General features: G+C 44.2%; 4 protein-coding genes and 1 long non-coding RNA gene across 5 annotated transcripts; 2 read left to right on the top strand and 3 right to left on the bottom strand.

Annotated features, from left to right (window-relative positions):
* Positions 1-94: 94 nt before the first annotated feature.
* Positions 95-771, bottom strand: LOC122819066 (uncharacterized). The gene has a single exon (XM_044095462.2). It carries the CDS (start codon positions 621-623, stop codon positions 168-170), a length of 456 nt encoding a protein of 151 aa, XP_043951397.2. The 5' UTR covers positions 624-771; the 3' UTR covers positions 95-167.
* Positions 772-1,038: 267 nt separating this feature from the next.
* LOC108030828 (E3 ubiquitin-protein ligase listerin) lies at positions 1,039-9,157 on the bottom strand. Its single transcript, XM_017103947.2, has 14 exons — positions 9,069-9,157; positions 8,214-9,007; positions 7,967-8,146; positions 6,872-7,910; positions 5,510-6,817; positions 5,223-5,455; positions 4,970-5,153; positions 4,632-4,907; positions 4,105-4,539; positions 3,921-4,032; positions 2,149-2,360; positions 1,701-1,892; positions 1,392-1,559; positions 1,039-1,332 (listed from the first exon to the last, which is right to left on the bottom strand). Exons 1-14 carry the CDS (start codon positions 9,114-9,116, stop codon positions 1,273-1,275), a joined length of 5,241 nt encoding a protein of 1,746 aa, XP_016959436.2. The 5' UTR covers positions 9,117-9,157; the 3' UTR covers positions 1,039-1,272.
* Positions 2,409-4,107, top strand: LOC108030829 (uncharacterized). Its single transcript, XM_017103949.3, has 3 exons — positions 2,409-2,795; positions 2,930-3,513; positions 3,580-4,107. The coding sequence occupies exons 1-3, from the start codon at positions 2,515-2,517 to the stop codon at positions 3,906-3,908; spliced, it is 1,194 nt and encodes a 397-aa protein (XP_016959438.1). The 5' UTR covers positions 2,409-2,514; the 3' UTR covers positions 3,909-4,107.
* A 258-nt stretch (positions 9,158-9,415) lies between the features above and the next one.
* LOC108030916 (uncharacterized) lies at positions 9,416-12,319 on the top strand. Its single transcript, XM_017104110.3, has 4 exons — positions 9,416-9,611; positions 9,667-9,831; positions 9,890-10,253; positions 10,883-12,319. The coding sequence occupies exons 1-4, from the start codon at positions 9,480-9,482 to the stop codon at positions 12,241-12,243; spliced, it is 2,022 nt and encodes a 673-aa protein (XP_016959599.2). The 5' UTR covers positions 9,416-9,479; the 3' UTR covers positions 12,244-12,319.
* Positions 12,320-17,827: 5,508 nt separating this feature from the next.
* LOC122819015 (uncharacterized) lies at positions 17,828-20,263 on the bottom strand. Its single transcript, XR_006368472.2, has 3 exons — positions 19,961-20,263; positions 19,752-19,803; positions 17,828-19,079 (listed from the first exon to the last, which is right to left on the bottom strand). It is a non-coding gene; the product is annotated as an uncharacterized LOC122819015 (long non-coding RNA).
* Positions 20,264-24,547: the final 4,284 nt, after the last annotated feature.

The following is a 24,547-nucleotide window of genomic DNA, read 5'->3' as shown; positions in this document are numbered from 1 at the left end:
GGGCCCCACCCCAGGAAGTCAGATATCCAAGGCGCACGCGCAAGAGGGAGGTTTAAATTTGGCGGGTGGTGGACTGAATGAAAAGGTCAGCACGTGGGCGGCCTCACAATTTTGCTGTTTATTTAACCAATATGGGATACAATGTAATTTAATTAAACTTCTTGCAATTAACATTTCCTCCGTTTAGGCGGGGGCTCCTCAGTGTCCCGCGGACAAGCCCGCGCTGCCTGCTTCTCAATCTTGGCAATTATCAGCTGCTCTTCTGTCAACATGGCCATAATCACTTCCGCATTTTCCCTTAGAATCTTAGAGGATCCGCCGCATGCCGGATCACGTTCGAACTCCTCCTCGACCAAACCCAAAATATTTTCAGTTATCACGTCAAAAGAATTCACTGATGACTCGTCCTCTTCGGACTCTGCCTCCGACTGTGAACTATGTTCTTCCAATTTCTCCTGTGAACAGGAATCTTCTTCCAATTTCTCCTGTGAACAGGAATCTTCTTCAAATATCTCCTGTGAACACGAATAGTCATCTAATTTGTCCTGTGAACAGGAATTCACTTTCACCTGTGAACATGAGTCTTCTTCCAATTTCTTCTGACAACTTGAAACTTCCTCCATGCTATCCTCCGATGCCGAGTGTTGTCGAGTACCTATCTTCCTCTTCAACACTCTTCCCCTTCTGCATCTGGAATCTTCACATTGTTGCACACCACAGTCGCCCTTCTCCTCGAAATCCAACTGAATCGGGGGGGGGTTCTTTGTTTACCAGTTGAGATATTCTTTTGGCATCACTAGCTGATAGCATGTTAATTGGTCTCAGGTCGCGGGAAACATGCCGATCGCAAAATGGACATGTGGCTATGACTTCTACTCTTGTCCCCATAATTCCGAAAATATTATACAACTCCTAGTCTTAACTGTGTAGTTCTAAAGAAAGTACTGACATGAATGAAGAAGTTTCAGTACAAGCTCACTTGATTACTTGTGCTGAGCCTGCCCTTCTCCACCTACCGTTCACCAAGTGTTAGGGTCGTTTTATCGTTTCTCTTAAATCTTTAATGCGCAATTGTTATTTACAATTCAATAAATTCAATCCATGCACTTAACATCTCACAAAGAACATTTAAACATGTACGATTTATTATTATTGCCGATTTATAACTTGAGAGACCAGAAACTATTGCCTACATCGAATGGTTTGGTTGTGCCTTTTGCTTAATACGTGTTGTCAACTAGTGATTTAGCTGCTATATGTATATAATCTGATCTAGAAAACGTTGCGGCATATGGGACAGGTGGACTTGCTGCTGGTGGTAAACCACTTGTACTGAAATAGTTGACAGCGTTAGTACCGAGCTAATTCAAAAGAAGTTCAAGGAGTTTTACCAAACAAGGTCCGTGGAATTTTTTCTTGCAGGTTTTGCACGTGAGTTTGGGTAGCTGACAAGTGTCCTGGTGGATGACGGTATAGCAAACATAACACTCTTCCACGCCCTCAAACTTTTTGTCCAGGTTGTTCTTCCACATGCTCAGGCCATCGTATATGGTGCCATTCTGAAAAGAAGTAATTACATTATTATTATTATTATATTTATAAAATTAGAATCTGATTTGACTGGTGAATTTACAAGCTATTTTCAAATTTTAAGTCATTTATATGAGCATCAGATTGTATGCAGAACATTGTATAAATACCTGATGTGTCAGGAAGATGGTCAACTGCATGCCCACATTTCGCGAGGACGCCCGTCCCCCAATCTGCTTGCCGCACTCGACCTTTACAGCTCCCAGCGGGTAGTTGGGGGCCAGAGTTATTACCAGCTCCATGCGGGCCTCATCAATGGCATAGACCGCCAGCACTTCTCGAGTGGAGGAGTGAACTGTGACCTAAAAAATAAGAAACATTCGATATAAAGTTCTCGAGTTGTATAAATTACAATTCCAGTAGTCTTTGCTTTCCCTTTCTGTCTGAAGGGAATTACAAAGCGAAAGAATATATCCTCCTTTAAAGAGACATGGTGACCCTTGAGATCTTCCGTGTTATTGTCATTATTATACTCCTGATTAGCATTATCGTGGTTTTTTCCCTGCGCCTTAGCTCTCAAGAGCAAGAGTAGAAATCGAGCGGCGGTAACCGGCTCACCTGCATGTTCTCGTGCTTCTCCTTGCGGTTGGCGATCGCCTTGAGCTCTTCGCTGCAAATCAGCGAGCTCACGTAGTTGGTGGTGAGGTTGTCCACGAAGTTTTTTTGCCTGGACTGGCTCGTGTTCCACCATCTGCGCACCACGGCCGGCAACTTCCGGAGCACCTCCGTGTACAGGTGGCAAACATATCGCTCCAGTGGTAGCTTGCGATCTGTAAAATATAACAAAAGTAGACTTATCAAGGCAAGCCAGGCAGAAAGATGTCAAATAATGTTTACGTAGAGAACACTTCGGTTAGCTTCATTGTTGTTTAGTGTATTGAACGTTTTTCTCTTTTTTTCTGGATTTCCAATTTATTCGAAAGTATGGCTAAGCCAATAAATTTCAAGGAAATGCCCTCCGAGATGCCTCCGGCCAAGCGCATCCAGCTTGAGGGCGAGGTTTCGGTGGCCGAAGCCATAAACTTCCTGAAGACCCAATGCGACACTCGCAAGGAGCACAAGCCGGAGGACCCCCTTCAGGAGGGGCCCACCGTGGCGGACGAGCTCAACGCCCGCCTAGCAATGGTCCATGTGCGCGAGGCTCGCGCCAAGCGCATTCGTCGCCTAGTCAAGTATCCCACCAACGAGACCCAGGCATTGTACAGGTAAGAACATAACTAAATTTCAACAAGCACGCATCATCCAAGATCTAGAGATTACTGCAAATAAGGTGAATGCCAGGCTTCAAGGTGATTTTTTTGACTCGCATATAAATCTATATATATATATTGACCTACAGGTTTATTTGCGTCTGTCCCCGATACCATCCGTGCTACGTGCCCTGCCAGCACACGGGACAGATCATCATCGACCGGGACGTGTTGTCCCGGGAGGAGCACATATGTTTTTTGGCTACGCCCAAAAAGGACTTCTCCTCTCCGCAGTTGGCCAAGCAGTCGCGCTATTACACCAAGAAGATCTTTGTTAACCAATGCACAGCCCGTGTTGAGCGGCTGGCCGATCCGCATCCGATGCGAGTAAGTGACACCTACAATTTCTTCAAGGAGTACCTCTCGCCTCGCCACATAGCCGCTCTAGAGAATCAAATGAAACCCAAGCCGCCGGTGGAAGCTATGTCAATGGAGAAGGCGCTGGAGTACATGGAGGAGGAGATGCGTCAGCGAAGGGCGGCAAAGCGCGTCCACAAGCGCAGATGCAAGGGCCTGAAGAAACGCATCCTTTTGCGCCAGCGGAAGCAGATGCAGAGGATCATTTGCGTCCTGTTCGAGGAAATGAAGGACTTTCTTCTCAATGATCAATTCATTGTAGACGAAAACTCTCCTTTGTGTTGTGTGATTCTTGAGAGACTTCGAGAGTTTACAGGTGAGTGCTCACAAAGTCAGCTGGCAGATTTGCCTTTAATTTAACCTTTAAACAAACCTTTTACAGATCAAGAGTTCTACACGACCAGTAACCTACGGGAGTATCAGCGAATATTGGCCAACAACCTGACCGTTTGGATCAACAAATTCATCTCAAACTTGAACATTTACTTAGCGCCCCAACAAATACCTGTCCAACGACAAATGATGGCAGAGAACGATCCCGAGCAGTTTGTGCCGTTGTCGGATTTCATTTCTGTCTCCGACGAACCAGATGCTGAGGAAATGATGGAGGATGTTGAGCATGGAGCCGCCGAATATGATTATGGATATGGGGAGGACTATTTACCCGACGTGCTTAATACCGATTTGTCGGAGGAAACAATTATTAACTAAGGTTCAGCTTACCCTTCAGCTGAGCCCAAGTGAGCTCCTTGTACACGCCGTTGCTATGCACCTTGGCGCCGTGATTTTTGAGTATGTCCACTGGCATTGCGCGGAAGAGGAAATGTAGAAAATTCTGTAACGTATACGAGAAAATTTTAAGTGCAAACACGAAATCCAAAGTAAATTGTATGTATTGTTTCCCAACCTCTTCATATTTGTTATCGTTCAGCCAATTGGTGTAGACAGCTCGCAATGCAACCGGAGATTTGGCACAGGCATTGATAATACAATCCCATAAAAAAAGGTAACTTAGTGCATCATGTCTGTCAATCGGTTCCAGGTCTTCCAGCTCTGCCAGCTTGAATGTGAACTCTTCCAGGTATTTTTGTATTAGGGTATCGTAGCGAGTCAGGTAGTCCTCGAAACGATTGAGGAAGTGCCATTTGGAGATCGTGCTTGTGGCGCCAAGGCTCTCGCTCTGCTTCTCATTTAACTCGATGTCGTCGGCCACAAAGTGTGGCGTTAATTGGCGGAGGGAGTTTACGGCACTTAATCGAATCGAGTGCTGGGAATTGTAGAGCTGCTTGAACAGGAAATTACACAGGTGGTCCAAACTAATGTTGCTATTCGACTTGCAGAACTGAAACGTTAAAAGTTTTACTGTGTTTTAGAAGCTCCAAGTAATTTGGCATAACAGTGCAAAAGAAACATTTCAATTTCCTCTACACTTACCGAATAAACAAAACTGTAATCAAGGAGCTCTAGGGTCGGCGTAAGGCGTTCCAGCATGGCTTCATAACACGCCTGAAATCCGGGCTCAACACTCGTTTCGTGGGTCAACTGATAAAATGACTTGAAGAGCACTACATTGACTTCCTTAGCAAACAGAGAGTCCCATTCGTCGATCATGTTTTTGAGTAGTTCCGTTGAACTCTTCTGCTTCTCAGAGCGTATAAATTCAATCAACGAGGCAAACAGCTGATAAACAGACACAACGAACAGAGAAGTCTGCAATTTCAAAATACACTTTTTAATAAATTCCAAGTATAAAAACTTCTCGCAATACCAACCTTTGGATCATGAAAGTGAGCTATGGACTTAGAAACAGATAGAATCCAGGAACTGAGACCAATGCGAATAGCATCCCAGTTCTTTATGCTCAGCTCGTAAGGAAATCGATTCAAAACTTGGGTTAGAAGCTTGATAAACTCCACTGTATTTATAACAGATTCATAGGGTTGTTTGTGTATCTCCCTAAAAAACATTTTGTGCGCTTTTAAATTAGAGCGGAACTACAAATATCAAGAAGTATGTATGTCTTACACATTGTAATGAAGTAAATCCTTTTGGATGGCTTGCTTCTCCCCTATGCTGGTCAAAAACTGCACGGCTGAAATAATAATATTACGATCTGTTTGTTCATTCACCTCGGCTTCGAAATTGTTCAATAGTAGGGCATGGAAAACGGATGCCTTTATCCAAATCTCAGGTGGTTCTGTTCTCATTATGGCCGAATTCAGAGTGATTGCCTTTTGAGAAAGCTTAGGCAGAAGAAACTGCAAACCAAAGAGGGTTAAATAACGATCTAGGTTTCATTTTAACATTTTTACCTGCACTGCCATCACATAGGTATTGAGAGCTCCCTGCGATACCAAAGATTCGGAGAGATCCTCGTGTAGCAAAATGGAGGCACTTTCTTCGAACGCCGCGTACTGAGCACAAAATGTAAAGTAGCACAGAAGACGACATCCTATCACACTAGTCCGGTGCACTGCATCCTGCTGAAGACGTTCTTTGACTATTCCAACCAGATCGCTGGTGTTGCCCATGAAGCTTTGAACCTTCTCCGACAGGATCAGCACTAGTTCCTCCGAAGACGATTGCAACTGTGAAACTTCCAACCAGGTCTCTGCCGTTCCTGCTACATGAATACACTGAAGAAGTTCAGCAATTAAGGGCTCGCTCCAGTTCTTGAGCACATCAGCGTTTGGATCACAGTAGTCCTCGGTCAACTCGTCTTCAGGATCGTTTGTGTCTTGGGTTGGAGGGTTTTGATAGACAAGTTTGTAGATGGTTGAAAAGTTAAGGGTAGAACGTTGAAGTAATGGTAATATATTATTCTTGGCCAATGAAGCACTTTCGAATGGAACTCCCGCACTGACAGATCCTTGGAGGGCTTTTATAAGCACGCAATGGTTTTCAAACTTCTGAATCTTTTCAATTGTTTTTAGGGGGGATTCCAGTAGAGACGCTATTGTTGTGTCAATTCGTTCCAAGCGTTTCTTTTCGTCCTCAATATTTTCCGTGGAGCAAATGACAAACTTGGCCATTGCCTCTGCCATTCCGTCTAGATTATCCGCTTTCAATTCTACTGAATTTGCCAAATTCTCAACAATCTCCGCACAAGCCTTTAACATGTCATCACTTATCTCAATGTCTTTACTTGAAAGTGCATCCTGCCAGCAGGTGGTAATTTCCCACAGAGTATCCTCTGACAAATAATCTTCCGGTCGATGCTCAAAACTAAATTTGAACAGTTTAAGGAAGATCTGTTGGCGCACGTGCAACGAAGAGTTGTCGTTGCTGCAAATCACAGGCATGACCTGGGCAATAAAGCTCCCACACACTTCCACCATGTCGTCGACAACAGGCTGCTCGAGGGGCCCGCTCATGGCCAGCAATATTTTATCCACAGTTTCAGCATTAATGAGTATGTCTCCCGTGTCCGTTTGAAAGAAACACTTGTGAAGCAAGTTCAGCTTCTCCCGATCATTGTCCACGACAACTTCCCCTGCTATCCGAGCAATCACGGCACAAACTTCCGAACCACTTAGCATTTGTCTCACGGCTGGCTCAGTACACAGCGGATAAGATAGTAGACGGTGGAGTAAAAGGTTTTGCACTCGATGTTGTGGTAGCTGTAGGGGAAATTCAATTTAGAATGGATTTACTTTTTTCTTATCAATATTTACCTTCATAAGCGTTTTTTCAATATATTCAAATCGTTTATCCGACCCTACCAACGGCAAAATCTCAAATACGATCTCAACCACAAATTCGCAAGAATCATTATCAAGTTGTCCCAGCAATGAAACAAATTTATTGAGTGATCCCTCCAGGTCACCGACATCAGTTAGGCTCTTGTAGAATTCGGCATCGGTAAACATTTTGGTAAGGGTTCGAATTTGCTCAATGTAACGCGAGGATGAACTACCACTCTTACTGTTCTTAGCCTTATCAAGGCAGATTCTCACCAACTTCACAACCAAATGTTTTAGTTCCTTCTGTATAAAGGCTGCGGCTTCTTGAGCTTTTTTGACTGGCGTGGAAGGTTCGCTTTTCTCCACCTTTCCATCTTGTACCTCCGCAAACTTTACACTCGGGGTGTCCAGACTCGGGTTCGCCACATGCAGATCCTGAACTAAAAGCAGGACATGTGAGAGCAGCTGCTCGTTCACCTCCTCGGCAGCCAGATCTTGGGTGACCAGCTCGAAAATACGTGTCCAAAACTGGTTCAGCAACTTGGCATAGAGTCCACCATTATCCAATCTATTGTTAATCTGCCGATCCCAAAAGGCCACCAGTGCTGAACTGTGCTGGAAGAAGATCTTCACATGCGCACTTTCGCTTTTCAGCAACCAGCCAATAGGTTCCAGTACGTTGTTTTGAAGTAAGCTTGTTGCAAATTCCTCATCCTTCTGCTCTCGCTCTTTGTTGTTGTTAATCTGTTGCAGCAGAAAACGTAGACACTCAAAATAGGCATTGTGGATCACAGTACAATCGGATTTGGGGAGTGGGGGATCGAATTTTTCCGTGACTGCCAGTTTCATGTCGTCAAAGAATCGTTGGTAGAAATCGTAGATATCGAAATCTTGGAGAGAGGCCGGGGTAATTTTAGACAGAAATGGTAGTAGATTCGGACAGATGGCCTGAGCGTTCCGATTGAAACCATTTCGAAGAAGGGAGGAAAATTTAGGCAGGAGAGCCTTTCGAATGTTGAGCGGAACAAACCTGCAAAGTAATTGTAGTAAAAGCCGAAGGGTAACATTTAAGAGCTAATAGCTTACCAATCTTCGTAGTTGCTTTGTAGGAGCAAAACACATCCCCATATGTGGGGAGCCACTACCGGATCAGCATCGTCTATAAACTGAAAACAAAGGGTGGTCAACTGCGCCTTTTGAGGCGTGATTACTTCCAAAAGGGCAACCGTTTGCAGGATGTGATAGATGCACTCAAACCAAGCGGACCTTTAAGATCAAAATTACTTTTTTTAAAGAGGAAAGGTTTTTATTTTTTACTTTTCAGGATACTTACTTTATGGGCGGCACTTTGTGCTTGGCAAAGCTCCAAAACTTCTGGTGCGTCACCAGACTGACGAGCCCCTCCTTGACCTGGGTGAGCTCCCTAGTCTGCGACGTTTGCTCAATGAAGAAAGACAACAACTTCAGGCTGCTGATAATCACGCGCTGGTACTTCTGTTCCGCATCCTCCGCAGTAAGACTTTTTCCGATAGAGAGAGTGGCGGCTGTGTGGAAGGTCAGGTTGCGGGTAGCGTACTCGAGGATCTCCACCTGACAATGCAGACACACTTCTTTTGTGCGGTTTGAGTTTCCCGCGAAAGTGTCTCGAAAGGATTGGCCCGCGATGCTGGCGGCAGGAGCGTAGGTATCGAAACGGCTGCCGAGCCAAACGGGAACGAGCAACTTTAGGTACGGGGCCATCGCCTTCTTGCACTTGGCCATGAGCAACTGCAGCACCGTCTGCGTCAGCTCCCGAACATTGTGCTCCGGATCGCTGGCCAGGTTCAGGTAGTACTTGGGCCACAACGGGAGGATGTTCTTAAGGGCCTCCAAGTCAGACTGTTCGATCATATCGTGCAGCTCCTGCAGAGCCTTTTTCTTGGTCATGGGGTCCTTCTTGGACAGCTTGCGCAGGATTATCTGCGTCTGTGGACTGATCGTTGCCTCGAAGCTGTCTGGCATTTGTTCGGCACTGGCGAATCCCGGAGCAAACGGCACTAGGCCACCGCCATCCGTCTGCGCCGAGAAGCCCACAAAAATAGGCGTGGAACTGCCCAGCAGTTCGGCAGTGCGGCTGCTGCTTGAGGGCTAGGTGGTGGGGAGATGATTATATGAGTAAGCACCATAATTATGACTAATTACGTCTTACCTTTGCATTATTTTTGGTGCGCGGCGCTTGTTTTGTCTTTCCACCCATTTCTGGCTCTTCTTCTTATCGATAGCACGTGGCGAGTCCGGCAACCCTCAGTGCTCGTATTTTTTAAGCTGTCCGGCAGCCCTTTTTCTGTTGGTATTTTTAAGCATGTTTACACTAGTAGTTAAGAGATATGGGGTTCACGTGGGGTATTACTGGCATGCATATTGTTCTTCCTAAAAAATGTTTAACAACAATGTATTATTCTCTTCTCTACCTATCGAATGACCCAGAGTGCTACCCTAGAACGTTGTCGATGTATTTGCGGCTTTTTTGCCAAACCATCGATAGCGTCGATACACTTCGACATTTATCGTCACTAGTCGGCACGTGTTGCAATTGTTTTTATTTTACTTAGCTTAAATAATGTCAAAATTTCTGTCCTATTACAACCTGTTTCCCATACCGGATCCCAAGGAGTTTCTGGGTCTAGCCGCGGACAGGGAGAAAGGTAATGTAGTGACCACACTGGCGCGCAATGTTGTGGTAGTTTTGAATGTGAGTTCTGAGCTAAAGGAAGTAGTTCCCAAACAATATATGCCGCTTTCCGCAGATTAGCACTCAAAAACAGTTGCTCAGTTGGTCCCTACCGGAAAAGCTATCTTCCAAGGTTGTTTACGACCCCAGCAGTCAGAAATATGTGGGCGTCTTCGGAAACCATTCGCTGCGGCTGTGGGATGTGGACACCAGTGAAGTGGCCAAGTGCAAGAAGCTAAAAGTAAGTGCACTCAAAAGTGTCCTAACTGAGGTACTTACTACTCTAGCCTACCTTTCAGTTCCAAAAAAGTATTGCCCATCTGGTGGAAACCAACCGGGAGGCCTTGGTCCTCTACAGTGATGGGTATTGCGAAACCCTCTCAACGGCGATAGCCTCTCGCAAGGACCAAAAGGAGGACACAGCTGAGCAACTGACCCTTGCCAACAGCAAGGTCATTAGCAAGCCCTCGGTTTATACCTTGGCCCATGGTCAGCAGGTGCTAACATACTTCCAGGAAACGAAGGCCACCGGCGAAATGCAGCTCATCCGGCTCTCCTTGACCACCGCCAATCGTCGGAAGTATCTCATCAAACGGGAGGAGGTCCGCCTTACAGGCTATGCCGTCGTGGAGGGTGATGTAGCTCCCCAACTATTAACTATCTGTGAGTACAGGCTAAGATGAGATGGGGGAATGTACATAGGCTAGCTACGACCTTTTTTAATTCTTACCAGTGTAGTGTTCACCAAACAAAAATAGCAAAGATCGTGCCCATAAATTTTCATAAAGTACCTTACACGGTTTTATTTAAACATTAAAATTAAATTATCCTAAACGTTATTTAGTAAAACCACGTAAAATTTTATGAATTGCTGCTAGCTTCAGTGATTTAAAAACAATAGTATTTACATTTATTGTTAGAGTCGTCCGATTTTTTATTAAATATAATTCAAAATTCTTAAAAATATAAAAAATAGTATTCCCAATATTATAAGATAATATGTCAAAAAACACCGAAGCTATATTTTGTTTCATATTATTTTAATACTAATTTTCCGTTAATTTTCCTATGGTGATCAATAATATATATTCTTTATGGGGTCGAAAACTTCTCCCTGACTGCTTTGCAAACTTCTGACTGAGATCAATATATAAAACAAGATAACCGAACGCCATCTCCATAGAGACACTTTTAAGGCCCAATCAAAAATATGGGTTACTCATCGGGGATCTAAAGTCTCCACAATAATTAGTAACATAAAAGCTATTATTCATAAAATACTTTATTTTTAGGGTCCGACAAGCGGATCTTCATGCTCAATCTGGCGGAGCGCACCTCCGAGCGACCGCCTGGACAATTCGTGTCAATGCTGGCCGAGCTGAATGTGGAAAGCAAGTTATCTGTGCATGGAGTCTCGCGGAACTTTGCTGCCATCTACGGCGCAAACTACGGACAGGAGGGCGCCTCGCTTTTAGTCTACAACACTCAGTTCAAAGTCGTGAATGCCAAGCAGTACTTTAAGGTGTACCTGGACTTCTCTCGCCTTTGGGCCGGCAATGAGCATATCCTGCTGGCCATGGGTCAAAATATAGCCGCCGTGCGCTACCGAATGAACCGTGAGGTGTTAGTGGATATGCTGGGATCCCAGTTTAGTGACACCCACCTTTCGCCTCTTGAACTGGATCACATCAACGAGGAGGAGTACCTGGAGTCCGTAATCAAGTTTGATGGCAGTACAAAGCCTTTCAACTACTCTGCTGTAAAATCAAAAATAAATAACCAGCTGCCCACGGTGGATATCCAAAAGGCAGATGGCAGGGAGTTGGCCTACGATCCTCCCGAGGTAGTAGACCAGGAGATGGATGAAATTATCAAGCAACACGTCCATGGAGAGATCACCAGCTGCGAGAACGGGTTGGAAGACGTGAGTGTCACCCTTATGACGAACTTCTTTGATACGGGCCCAAAGAACTTAGCTGTACAGGCCTTGGTTCGGCAACTGGAAAGAAGTGGAGCCGGGGAGGAGGAGATCATAGAGAAAATTCTTACACTCTTTATCAAAACGGAGAACACAGAACATGTGCTAATGTGCCTGCGGCGCTACAGTAATATTTCTGAGAGAATGCTAGCCTGGTCGCTGCGGTTTGCTGTAGATCAAAGCGCAAATCGCTTTCTCGTTAATGGTGATGCTAACGATAAACCATTGAAGAAAAGTCGGTCTAACGACGAGTTGCTGAATGCAGTGCTAGCCTGCACTTTTGACGCCAGTGGCATCGAGGAGCATCTTCGTCATCGGCTGGAGCTTTCCCATGTCCAGCATCTGATGAACCACCTCTACGAACTGGTCAATGATCCCAGTGCACAGCTAGAGGAACGACCTAACAGGGAGTCCTCGCTTGTTCATACGGAAGTTCAAGCCTTGCAATGGTTCGGCTGCCTTTTGACCTCCCACTTCACCCTGCTAAGCATCTCCAAAGACGAAGCGCTGCTCGAGACGCTCTCAAAGTGGGCCACTCTCCTTTCCTTCTACGAGGAAAGTCTATTCGATTTAGCGAATTTGGTGCCGCAGCTCACGAACATTGTGGAGAAGCGTCAGATGAAACCCATTTACTCTACCACGTGGTACGGCATCGAGGAGGTAGTGCTCTATTGAAAAAGATGAAAGATTTAAGCGTTTCCCTTAATTTCTTTTCTTAAATGATAAGCCAAATAAAAATAGAATTAACCTACATTTATTGTTATTCGACGTACATTTTTTACCAGAATAACGCTCACAATTGTAAAAAGAGATATTGACTGAGATTATTTGGTGTTAGACATTGTGCTAGAAAGTTGCTATAAAAATGTGTTTTCAAAACGCCCCTAACCAAGGTTGAAAGGCAGTATTTGAAGTCTGATGAAGTTAGCATACAAGAAAACATTTGTTTAATTAAGAACGTTTCTCTATAAAGCATTTATTCATAAAACATTACTTCGGGACTAGGGAATTTTTACCAGGGATACAAATATTTTTGTTTAACGTTTTAAGGGATCCAGCCATGTTTGTTCGCATGTACGATGTAAATATTAAGGATTAATATTTCCTATCGGCAAATGTCTTAGTGGTTAAAAATTAAAATAGAATTTGAATAGATTAGAATTTTAAGCAAAGTTAAGTGACAGTTGAATAAGACTTAATTTCACCCTAAGCTAAAATGTCATTTTCAAGACTTGCGGTTATATATAAGCCCATGAAAACCACATCAAAGTGACCACAAAGTAAGTATCTTGGACATTATTTAAACTGTACCAGCTGCCATTAATCGCTAACGATACGAGCACATGTAACCAGCAAATCATTTCACATAAAAAAAATTTTACCAGTTTAACTTAGTCGTTAAAACTCTTTACACTCTTCGAATACTTTCCAAATACAAATTTAAAATGGACAATAAAGAAAGATTACTTCGGCAAGCCGAAGTTTATATACACTTGCATCTCAATTCCGTTCCTATAGTCGTCCAATTTCTTTCTTATCAATACTATGGAAGGTAGAACGCTACACCCTTACACCCTTATACCCGCTACTCGTAGAATGAAAGTAGGGTAAAGTATATATATTCTTGATCAGGATCACATCCGTGTCGATATAGCCTTGTCCGTCTGTCCGTACGAACGCTGAGGTCTCGGATGCTATAAAAACTAAGAGATGCAGCTAAGGCATGCAGACTCTTGGGCTTCCTGCGCAGCGAATGTTTGATTCAGATGGGTGCCTTGCCCACTGTAGCGCCCACAATTTGCGAAAGAGCTGCAGCGTTTGTGTTAGATACAACATTTTAGTTGAAATGTGTTGGTCTAATCGACACCTATCGTCTGAGCCAATAAACATTTTCCCACGCCCACTCTAACGCCCAAAACTGTGGCGGTCACGGCTTTCATGCTAGAAAAAAATGTTAAGTGAAATGTATTAGTCTTATCAATACCTCTCGACTCACTTAAAACAAGTTTGCCACGCCCATGCTAACGCCCACAAATGGCCCAAACGACAATACCTACCAATAGCTGGTAGATAACGCATAACAATATCGCTGTGCTGCTTTTGATAATGATGAAGAAGATGTATATTAACCACAACAGAGGCCAACAGTTCAGTATTACTACTTCCCAAAAATATTTTTCATACAATTTGCGGACGAAAATGTAAATCCTCTTTAAACAAAAAGTATAATTTTGTATAATTATAGAAACCCGAAAATGTGGTTGCTGTTTTGGAAGACATGCTTAAATGTTAAAAAGTCAAATTTGCACCATTTTGATGTTGTGTAAAAAATGATTTTATCGACCAGGCCGTGATTTCTGTGTAAAGGCCCAGTGACAACCACTTGGACCAAGTCCACAGCCCCTTTAGCACTTTCTCCGCACCTTTCTTTCGAATCAATCTCGACGCGAACGAACCACTTGAGAGCGATGACCAGCCAAAAACGAGGAAAATAATCAGCAAGTCAAGATGGGCTTTTAAAAATAGCTCCCCTCCACGGTTGATTCACTTGGGGATTTTGATTACGACGAGGGTCAGGGGCCACTGGCAGCATCGCTTTTTATGGCATTAGAACTGCGGTTATTCAAATTACAGGCGACCGGAGGCATGTGTGCTTTTTGTTCTTGCAGCATTTCTCCTGATTGTAAGCCGAAGATTTATCGCGTGCTGGTTGGGAGAAGAGAGGTATAAAAACCTGCTTGTAACGTCATAAAATCGAGATAAATTATTTAATTTTCGATTTCCTAAAACCATTAAGCAAAGGCAGAAGAGCCCAACGCCTAGCTACCCCATGACCAAAAGCAAGTTGCCAAGTCATACGAGGAGACACAATCACAGTCTGCTGGCCCTTATATAAAGCGCAAGGAGTGGGTATAGTATATAGACATGTATACCTGAACATAATGAAGGTTTGCTGCCGATGCTGCGCTGCCTCTGCTGCACAGACGAAGGATATGGGCTCAGATACACGCTCGGGTACATGCTTACGCCTACCTGTGCGCAGGTAGCGCGGCCAGCACAGGTAACCAACTCTTTGGCCCGGCAAACACTGCCGCAGATACCTCCACAGATACAGATGCAGATGCACGTTACTTGTTGCAAGCAAACGCTAAGAGATGGGGGACAGCACCGCAAACTGGCTGCCCCTGCCCCATGCTGGGCACCCCAGGCCACTTTTAGCAGCGTCATGATCATCATCAGGGCCAGGCACTAGGGACTGGGATTCGCGACCAAAGCCGACCGGACCGGACCTGCCAGGGACTGGGCCCGAGATTGGTAAGGCTCCGAGGGTCTAAGGTGCAACATCAGCCTGCACCAGGGTTGCACTCCAAGGGTAAATCAGGTTGACTACAGGCATTGGGCAACATTTCATTTAAAAACGTCAAATTTGGCTTTATTAAAATATTACTTTCTAGTCTCTTTGAAATATTATCTTTATGATAATTCCCTGTGCAATAAAAATACAATTATGTAAAAATGTTCCCCCTTTCTATAAAATGCAGTTTATAGCCAAAACAAATATGTCATTCATTTGTGATTTTCATTTTTAAATCACAATTTTTTGGATTATATTCCCTCTTCGTATTATCCTTAGGCGCAAAAAGTAATACATACGTCTTTCAAAATAAAACTCACAAATAATGACTATTTCCGGTGCCTGGCTTATAAAGTTTTCTGCAAAGCGTGATTAAAACTGAAAAAAAGTTCAATTTTTAAACGGTGGAGTTGGAAAATATTCTGTTTTTTTATTAAATTCGTTTTAAATTCATGGTGTTATAGTTATTCATTTTATCCATATATTTGATGCTGATAATTGAAATACACTTCTTTAAAAGAAATAAATGAATCGTTGACCCCAAGCATTCTACAAAAATAAAATATTGGATGCAGTTTTGAATAGGAAAATTAAATAAGTTGCTTAAAATACTCCTCGACCCTTCAAATGATATCTCAAGATATACCCTCTAAAGTTAACTATTTAGAACTAGAAGGTTCCAAAATCTCCTGTGATTTGCGCCCATCCCTGGTCCAATTGCAGCTGCCTGTAAGCCGAGCCGAGTGACTTCGCACTTGGCCCTTGCTGGCATCCTTTGTCCTTTCCCTGAAATGTTACTCTTTTTGGTTATTTTTGTACCCTCCGCTCACTCACACGCACATACGGATGCAGCGTCTCTGGAGTGAGCCCACTCTTTCATTCGTAGTCCCCTTTTTGTTTTTGATTTTTTCGAAACGACAAACCGGCCGGCATTATTTTTAGAATTTTTCAGCCAAACTTGTTACCAAGCTGGGGCGAAACTGGCTTCGAGGCTGCAACAAAAAAAACAGCGGCGACAGCAGCCAGCAAAAATGCAATGATCTTGTTCCCACTCCACGGCTTGTGTCTCCCCCCGCATAGCCGAAAAGGTGACTCTGTCTCAGTCCCCGCCATACAGCCACACGGCCATGTAGCCGAGTATCTTTGTATCTTCGTGTCTGTGACTCCGCATTGTTACTGTTCTCTGACTCTTAATGCCCGAAAACCAGACTGCTGCTCGAAAATTGTATCGATCTTGGCCGTTTGCCGGTGGAAGTTCGGGCCGCGTTCCAGCCAGAGCCACCTTTGTGTTCTGTTTTTGGCCCGAACGCCTGCTCTCCCCCACCCCTCCACGCAGCATCATCATGATCTCGGTGATCATTATAATGCCGATGCCGATGCCTAACAGGGGGGTACAGTTTCGCTCCGAACTGAAAAGTTATCATTTTGATTCTCTCTTTTACGGAGGCTGCTGGTTTGGTGGGTTTCGCCGCGCGGTCGCTTTCTTTCGGGCTCGGCTTGGATTTCGGACTTGGATGCGAGCTCGGGCTTGCTTAATTTATTTTATTTTCGTTTCATTAATTTGAGTTTTGCCTTTAATTGAACGCCGTTCTCGTTCGCCTCCCCAATCAGATTATTGACTCTTTTCGGGTCTACGTCTCCGTCTCCGTCTCCCCATTTCCCATTCGTTTTGGGCATGGTATAGCTCTCTGTGCAGGAGATTATTCAAATTGGGCATAGACAGGGGCCTTTGTCTAGGCCCAAACTTGTTTGGTTTAATGAGTTTTATTAGATCTGGCTCCGGCTCAATAGGGTTTCTGCACGGAGAGGGTAGCTATGGCCGGCCATTGGCTATGCGCACAGTGTTAGAGGAGGGTAAACGGCTCCCACCCCAGGGGCTTCGGTCCGCTAGTTGGACCAACTGGTTTCCATTGGATTATGCTTATTAACCTGGTCACTTGGAGATCGCGGACAATGGGGAGGCCGGGTCTTTGAATTGTGAAATGATCTGAAACCGAAGTGAATGGTTTTATGCTGGGGAACTAGTTTGGGCTCTTGAGGAACTAACAGGGTGTTTCGAAGTCTAGAAGTGTCGGTGCTAGTTTTATTGAGTAATTGCAAGTAAATATAGACCCCTCTTAAATCATATAATATACATAACGATTTGTTATTGACTGTTACTCGAATATCTAGGAGTATGAAACTACCCTTTAGATATCATCTGATATTGTCAATTTTAAACTGCGATATCAAGCAGACCCTTAGAAAAGATAAGATCTCTGGAAAACTGTCGTCAGAGCTTCGGGTCCAGAACCTCACACTTTCCCACAATGCCTGCTCCAGAAGACAAACACCACTTTTGACATATCTATATATCCATAACTGTGTGCGCAAAAAGTCAAATATTTTCTCTGCACGTTCCCAGCGGCGGAGGCAGAAAGGCGGCAAATGAGCAAGCCCCAACTCATCTCACGTTTGCTCGGCAGGCAGACAAATCGGGAGGTCGCAACGTTGGCAAACAATGCAAATTTCCAAACCGAGTCCGGCGAGATGCAAGTGAAAGAGGGAGAGAAGGAGAGGGAGAGCGGGGGATGGGTGCGAGGGGGACAACCTCTGCTTGCCGCGTCATAATGTCAATAGGTTATGGGCAAGTTCGTTGCCTAAGTCTTTCGTTTTCGAATGTTACTCCGCCGCAAAAGCCCGTAATCACTCAATCATCTTTTCCAGCGAAATTGTCCGAGCGGTGGGCGAAATGTGAGTAAAGCTGAAATATGTGTGTCAGCCTCTGAATCTGTGGGGCACTCGAGTCTCTGGCTTTCTAAATAAATTGCTAACCATATCCGCCAACAAAAAGCGACATTTCAATCTCTGAGTCATTGCTACGCTTGCTCACTTCTGTACGATTTCTGGCTGATTATTGCGGTTTTGCCTGTCTACAATTTAAAATTCCTGGGCCTACCGATAAATAGCCCTCCCCCGAAAGGTCCCCGAAAACGTAAACGCAACGCAAGCAATTTGATCTTTAAATTTAAGCACGTTTAAATCAAAAGAGCAACGGTCGTCGCTACACATGGATGTATCTCTTGCTGGAAAGCCAAAAGCCTTGCGTGCCTGGGCCTTGTACATGAAGTACGTATACCTGTATATGCCTATACATAGTCTTGAATCCCACACAGAGAACAACAACAAAAAGAGTTTGAGGCCCCAACAGCAAAAAGCCAGCTCCAGCAACAAAAACCACACGGATGACTTTGTGAAATTGGAAAGGCGGCAGCGTTGCCTTCGCCACTCTCCACCCCTCCCCTCGGTTCGGGCAACTCTCCTCCTTCACTTGGCCATTATGTACTTTAAATTTAAATTCAATTGACTTCTTTTATGATGGCAAACGGGCGTCGTCGGCCACGCCAAAAAATACAAGAAGAAATCAAGAAAAATAAAATTAAACAAGGAGAAAAAACCGAAAAACGTGCCAAGGGAACTGCTCACGTCCCGCTCGAAAGGGGAGCTCAAGCCCCGTCTTTTCTTCTGGAACAGTGGGGCAATCCCTGGATCGAGCTACGCCCCTGACTTTTGCCATTTGCCTGGCAACTTTAACGGCCATTTCTTTGCTGTTCGCTGTCGCTGCTGCTGTTGTTGTTGCCTCTGTTGATGTCGACGTTGCTGTTGTTGTCGCTGCCACGCAGCAGCAGTACACTGAGCGAAAACGGGCAGTAAGTTGTTGCTCACAAGGTATTTCCATTAGAGCATATAGATATATATCAGCCAAATTACAATCAACAGCTACAAAGTATTTAAAACGTAAATAGCAGCAACGTATACTTCAATTTAATTTTTATATTTTAATTATATGTTTCTGATAAGTCGAGATTGAGATTACGAAGATTACATTTTTCTCTGTGCAAAGGCAACAACGTCAGTTGAAGTGATCGTCGTCGGCCTACCTTGGTAACGTATTTTCGTCGTCGCTGTTGTTTTTCTGCCAGTTTGATCTTTGCCATAAAAGTGATTTTTTTATTCTTTGCTGGTTGTTGCGTGGCCATTGCGCTACAGTTGATTGCGTGCTGTACGTGGGTTCCGAGCAGCAGTTGTTGAAATGTTGAAATGGGTAGGTTCAGGTTGGGTCTTTGAAATATCAAGGATTTGCAAGGAACGAGGGATGATCCGATCCGGGATTTTTCTATTGGGATAAATCGTGTACTGAATAAAGATATTCTTCCTCGGCCTTGATCTCTTGGGGATTTTAAATGTCTAAAAACAGATGTCATGCATTTCTTAGAACTAAGGCAGTTATTTGTGTTTCTAAAAACACCTTTGAAATCTGACACCATTTTTAAGTCAAAATATTAAATTATTTTATTTTAATTTAAATTTCATAAAACGTTAAATGTTTTTAAATGTATTATTCTGCGAAAAATTGTATTTTTGTTTTCGAATGTATATGTACTGCTTAATATTTTTTATTAATTACTATTGTAAAATGTTTTGTACTAAATCAACATTAATTTGAGTAAGAGTTTCTTCATAGCATAGTTTTTGTTTCTCGTTCATATAAAATTTAATTTTTTAATTTTATTTCCACCAGATCATATCATTCCATAAATGGGTCCCTTGGCGTTATCCACACCTAAGATCAGCTGTTAACTTTCACACTCCTCTTTATAGAGGAGTACGCTACCCGGCTAAGTCAGATGGGCAACTTTCGGCCGACCTCTTAACTCTTGATCAAGTTTCTCTTGATATTTGCGGGCTTCTTTCATTTTATTTTTGGTTTTTTGTCGTGTTTTTTGTGGCTTTTTTGTGCATTATTCAGTTTTTTTTTTTTATATATTTTTGGCAAAAGTTAACTTACCTGACAACAAATTTACCGAAGACCAACAAAAACACAACCAAAAATCGTCCACCTTTATGTGCTCAACAGGGTTTCAGTTTGGGTTTTGATTGGATATCGTGGAATACAGGGTGATGAGTTAGTATTTTATGAAACAATAAATAGATGCAGACATTGGATATTTAAATATCCTTGTTGGCTAGGATCTTTAACATTAGGATCTGTCTTACCTTTATCTATGCAGATGTGCGGTGTTTACGCAATTTGGGTGACAAATTTAAAGTCTAGCTTGAGCAGTAATTTTAAGTTTTCCCTCAGTTCTAGTTTAACCCATTTAAACACATATTCGCTGTAAGGAGGCAGTTTAAGCAGGGCACCCTGTACGGACCCGCCGTAATGCCAGCCTTTATAATTTCAGCTTTCGTGCAATATAATTTTGAGCATTTTTCACCCGCATTGTTGAAACACAAAATCAATAGCCTTAGCCACAGCCACAGCCACCTAGACAATCGTTAGGCAACGTCTTTCAGCCATCTCAGCCCCTCGGACTGTAGTCCGTGTGTGGTACATACACCTTGCCGCACGCACACAGCCGCGCGAAGAGAGGCCCACTCACGCACACAGCGGCACCTGACAGGCTTTGTACTTGTCTCTTACCTGTGTTACCTGTGTGCCTCTCATTTGGCGGGAAATCATGGGTCGCTCGGCACTCGCAGGGCAACAACAAAAACCCGAAAATCAGGTAACTACGCTGCCGGAGGCGCAGTCGGCGCTACAGGTAAGCGATCGGATCATCGGCACACCAACGCAGACGCGGCTCACACCGATGAGATACCTGGCCGGGCCTTATGTACAATAACCTGCGCCGACGCCGACGCCGACGGCGGACGTCGGACGTCTCAAGAAGCTGATCTGGAGCTCGTTTGTCGCATTTTACCAAAACTGAATTTAGTTTAGAAGCGTTTGGCGGCGTTGAAGGTGTGTGCTAGAGCAATCCGGTGCCAGAGCCAAAATCTTGAAAACCAAAATCTTTGGAGACCAGAGTCACACTTGGCCGAAATAAAATCGAAACCAGTGCAGTTTTAGTGCCCGATTCAGTGTGAAATCCTCGGCGACCGCGCCACCATGCAACACCACTCAATACTCAAGTTTTAGTTCGTCGCATTTCCAACCTCAAGATATCTGGGTATGACATTTGCATTCGCAGCTGTTTGATATAACCCCACAGGCACACTCACTCTCACACGCGGCACCGATCGTATATAGAGGTACGTATTGTAGATCGTGAGCAAATTCTTTAGACATCCGGCTCTGTAGGAGCGACACACGCTTCCAGAATTTTCAATAGCGCTATCGTCATCTACCTCATCTCATATGCACAGACAACTCTTGATTTTCTGGCTCCGGCCGAAGAAAAACGTGTTTCGGGGCTCTTCGAGATCGATTTGGTAATCAGTTTCCTATATATGCGCAGATCTGCGACCTAGGCCTAGGCGAAGCCTCCTCCTCGGCTCTTTTATGGGCCCAATCAGCGGCGGCATCTCGTTCGGCTTCGGCCCCAGCCCATTTGAATATGCTGATGATGAAACGGAGGGGTTCGCTTCGCGTGATGTGTGATTTGTTCTTGGAACTATTTGAGTATGACTTGCGGTCAGCGACTAGGCGTCAGCTCGAACCTAGTATGTCTCTATATTTGGTATGGCCATTATGTTGGTTCTGTAATTCACGTCATCGGCTCAAGTCGAGAGGTCCGCTTGGCTCAGGGTTGGGTGTATACTATAGAGGACCTATCTCAAAGGTGTGTTGACTGCAAGTGCAAATTAACCTTAGAGGGGCTTAAAGAAATTTCAATAAAAGTCCCCTGCTGATTGACCCCTCATAGAAGCAGCCACTAAGTAAATACCCGTATGAGATATTGCCATTAATTCAAGTCTAGCCTAGACAGCGGAAAATCGCAGGGTAGTTTGCATTAATCACAGGTACGCTGCATATTGGTTTCGTAATATTCCTAGATATGCAAATATAGCTACTGTATATTAAAGAGTCTGCACAAAGTACCCCAAAATCTCATATGCAATGTGTTATCGATTGCTTTTAAAGAGGCTCCCAAGAACCGTGGGCCTTAGGCAGCTGTTACAGGCTAAGCTAGGGCCCTATGCAAACCTCCTCAAGAACCCTCCATTAGCCAGCTAGCCTTTCATCTGGATCTAGACCTGCGGCCCCCAGACTTTGAATGCTTTCAAAGTTTCGCCTACCCACCGGGTGCTTGGGCCCAAGGCCCGGATGAATCGCGGAGCGTAAGTGGCTGGCTACTGTCGTCACACAATATCCATTGCACAATTTGAGGCAGGCCAACAAAATGGTGAAGTGGAGTGAAGTAGAGTGAAGTAAGACATTGAGAAAATTCGCCTGGCTGGCTGGCTGCTTTTCAACATTTTCCGCCGCTTTATGTTTCAGCGATTATTACCAGCGGTGTGTGGTGTGTGTGTGACTCGGGAGTTGTGGAGTCGAGCGAGGCGCATAATTGTGGGAACTTACGTTACGGAACGCTCGTCTAGCAGGCCGTAGACCGGTGGACTTGTAGACTTGTGGGCCCGGCTAAGGCCAGTCAGCCGTTCACTTGGCTTACTCACTTACTGACTCGGCCGGGCCGGCGCTATAATGCCAATGCAGGTCCGAACCCGAGCCCAAGCCCAGGCTCAAACCAAACCCACCACCACCCAACGTCTTGGCCCTCGTCTTCGACTTGGTCTTCCGTCGTTCCAGTTACAGTCACTTGACCAACCGAAACATTGGGAATACGAAAGCGAATGTACGAGCGAATGGGAGTAAGAGTAACAATAAGAATAAGACGGCTCTCGTTTTGGTGGGCATAATTGTTGATCGTCGTAGCGTGCATATTTATGGGAATATTTCCTCGAGCGGAGGAAAATCATTGCAGCTCCTCACTTCTTCCCAGGCATCGAGGTTCTGGTTCTGGACGAACGCGCGCTCGTCCAACTTTGACCTTTTTCCGACCATTATCTCGTTACTCCGTCTATGCAAAATGCATACAAATTCCACGTAGCATTTCTCAATGCATTCAAGGCGGCTACGCCTGCGCAAAGCCGTTCGTTCAAGAAATAAAACCAAAGCCGACGATGGCGACAGATTTGTATGTCTGTGTGGGCGACAAGTCGGAGAAACGAATTCGAGAAATCGAGTGAATGTCCGTGGGGCTTATGAGCATTTAAAAGAAATAACACAAGACACCAAGGCGCGCGACTATTGAATGGCCAAAAAGTACAGCGAAAACTCGACAATCCAACCAGCGTTCATCAAATTTGACAAGAGAGGAGACCACTTTCCTTTCCCTTTCAGCGGTTCCCAGTGTTATGCAATCGACTCCATACAGGGTGCTATGTTGTCTTTGGTTATCTAGCTGTATGAGTGATAAATAACGTCATAAAGCTAGCTTACCGAAGTTAATATTAGCGTCTGACCAGCGAAACAGCCGCGAAACCCACATTGCTCGTACTGAACGCAAAAAATGCCAAAACTAAGCGTACCATTAATACGAACTCATATGTCGGTAACCATGCACGTTATTATTTGGCAGTTTGGTTTATGGCCAACTGCCTTGGCAAGCGGAAAACAGTCGCGTTCAAACGAGTAAGTTTTAGTACTTAAGTGTTGTATTGTACCCCCGTGCTCTTCTTTTGTTTTGCCTTGAATTATAGCAACGACCTTTGCTTGGCGTTAAACAAGAGGTGGAAAACCCAGAGGAGGAGGAACTGACCCCACAAAACGCACCCAATGACGTTGCTAATGAACACTGATTCATTGAAATCGATATGGAAGATCGCTGCAGGCTTGAAAACACAAATAGCAGCCTAATGAGTGAGGAAATTAAAAATAGGAAATTCACACTAAGCGCCGTCGGAAATTGATGGTGCGCGCCGAACCAATTTTTTTGAGTTTTAGAATACAAGTAATGCGTTGACAAAAATACCGAACTTGAAAACTTTGATTATATTGATTACTTAAAAAGCCTGATTTATACATTTTGGCAACGGTATTAAAATACATACTCGTGATTTGAGCAGACGTTAGTAGCAGTGTGATTTGGAGTAACATATTTAACTTAGATTTTTGAGCAATTTAAAAATTAATCAACACAAGTGCAAATCTCAGTGATTCACAGGACATACATAATGAATTTAAAAACATTGATTTTTAAATGACAATAAACTGAAACATGAAACACACGGGCAACTAGAAATCTTAGAATACGCTTTCTGGTGCGGCCGGAACGTGTGAAGGTTTAGCTCCCAGCGATCTTGGCTTCGGTGCCAAGTTGAAGTTCACAGATCTCGACAACTCATAGGCATATGACTAACGACGACTATGCAAATTAGTTTGGGCCATATGCCCGGTTATCGCAGGCACAAAAAACCAAAAACACAACTCAACATCTGTGCGGACTGGGCTAAAAGCAAATTGCTCCGGCGCTCAGACGACCGCTTGGTATCGGATCGTAAGGCACTATGCCGGCTGAGCACCCACGAACACTCACGTATCGCTAGCTAGAACAGATATAGGGGATCTCTGGCGCTTCGTATATAGTCGATGATGTACGGTGGGAATTTCCGTTACTTTTGCCTTTCGATTGGTTGCTAGTGATCTCTCCCCCAAGTAAAATGTACAATCGCACGAGCGGTTAAATATAGTAGACCAGGCGTATGTGTGGGCACACGGGTGATTCAGGAAATACTCTGAAAAATTTTTAATACTTTCCAAACAAATTCATTTTTATATCCGACCTTCTATTTCCTGTT

This window comes from Drosophila biarmipes, chromosome 3L (genome assembly GCF_025231255.1).
Source record: "Drosophila biarmipes strain raj3 chromosome 3L, RU_DBia_V1.1, whole genome shotgun sequence".
In the NCBI taxonomy this organism is placed as follows: Eukaryota; Metazoa; Arthropoda; class Insecta; order Diptera; family Drosophilidae; genus Drosophila; species Drosophila biarmipes.
Note: the sequence above shows the minus strand (reverse complement) of the source record. Positions and strands in the feature narration are given on the sequence as shown.

Bases quoted from the DNA above. Each gene is read 5' to 3' on its own strand.
- LOC122819066 (XM_044095462.2), bottom strand. From the start codon at position 623: ATGGAGGAAGTTTCAAGTTGTCAGAAGAAATTGGAAGAAGACTCATGT.
- LOC108030829 (XM_017103949.3), top strand. From the start codon at position 2,515: ATGGCTAAGCCAATAAATTTCAAGGAAATGCCCTCCGAGATGCCTCCG. The intron at 2,796-2,929 runs GTAAGAACATAA...ATTGACCTACAG, and splicing joins GAGACCCAGGCATTGTACAG to GTTTATTTGCGTCTGTCCCC. The intron at 3,514-3,579 runs GTGAGTGCTCAC...AACCTTTTACAG, and splicing joins GAGACTTCGAGAGTTTACAG to ATCAAGAGTTCTACACGACC.
- LOC108030828 (XM_017103947.2), bottom strand. From the start codon at position 9,116: ATGGGTGGAAAGACAAAACAAGCGCCGCGCACCAAAAATAATGCAAAG. The intron at 4,540-4,631 runs GTAAGTGTAGAG...TTAACGTTTCAG, and splicing joins ATTACAGTTTTGTTTATTCG to TTCTGCAAGTCGAATAGCAA. The intron at 1,560-1,700 runs GTATTTATACAA...ACTTCTTTTCAG, and splicing joins CCATCTTCCTGACACATCAG to AATGGCACCATATACGATGG.
- LOC108030916 (XM_017104110.3), top strand. From the start codon at position 9,480: ATGTCAAAATTTCTGTCCTATTACAACCTGTTTCCCATACCGGATCCC. The intron at 9,612-9,666 runs GTGAGTTCTGAG...CGCTTTCCGCAG, and splicing joins ATGTTGTGGTAGTTTTGAAT to ATTAGCACTCAAAAACAGTT. The intron at 10,254-10,882 runs GTGAGTACAGGC...CTTTATTTTTAG, and splicing joins TCCCCAACTATTAACTATCT to GGTCCGACAAGCGGATCTTC.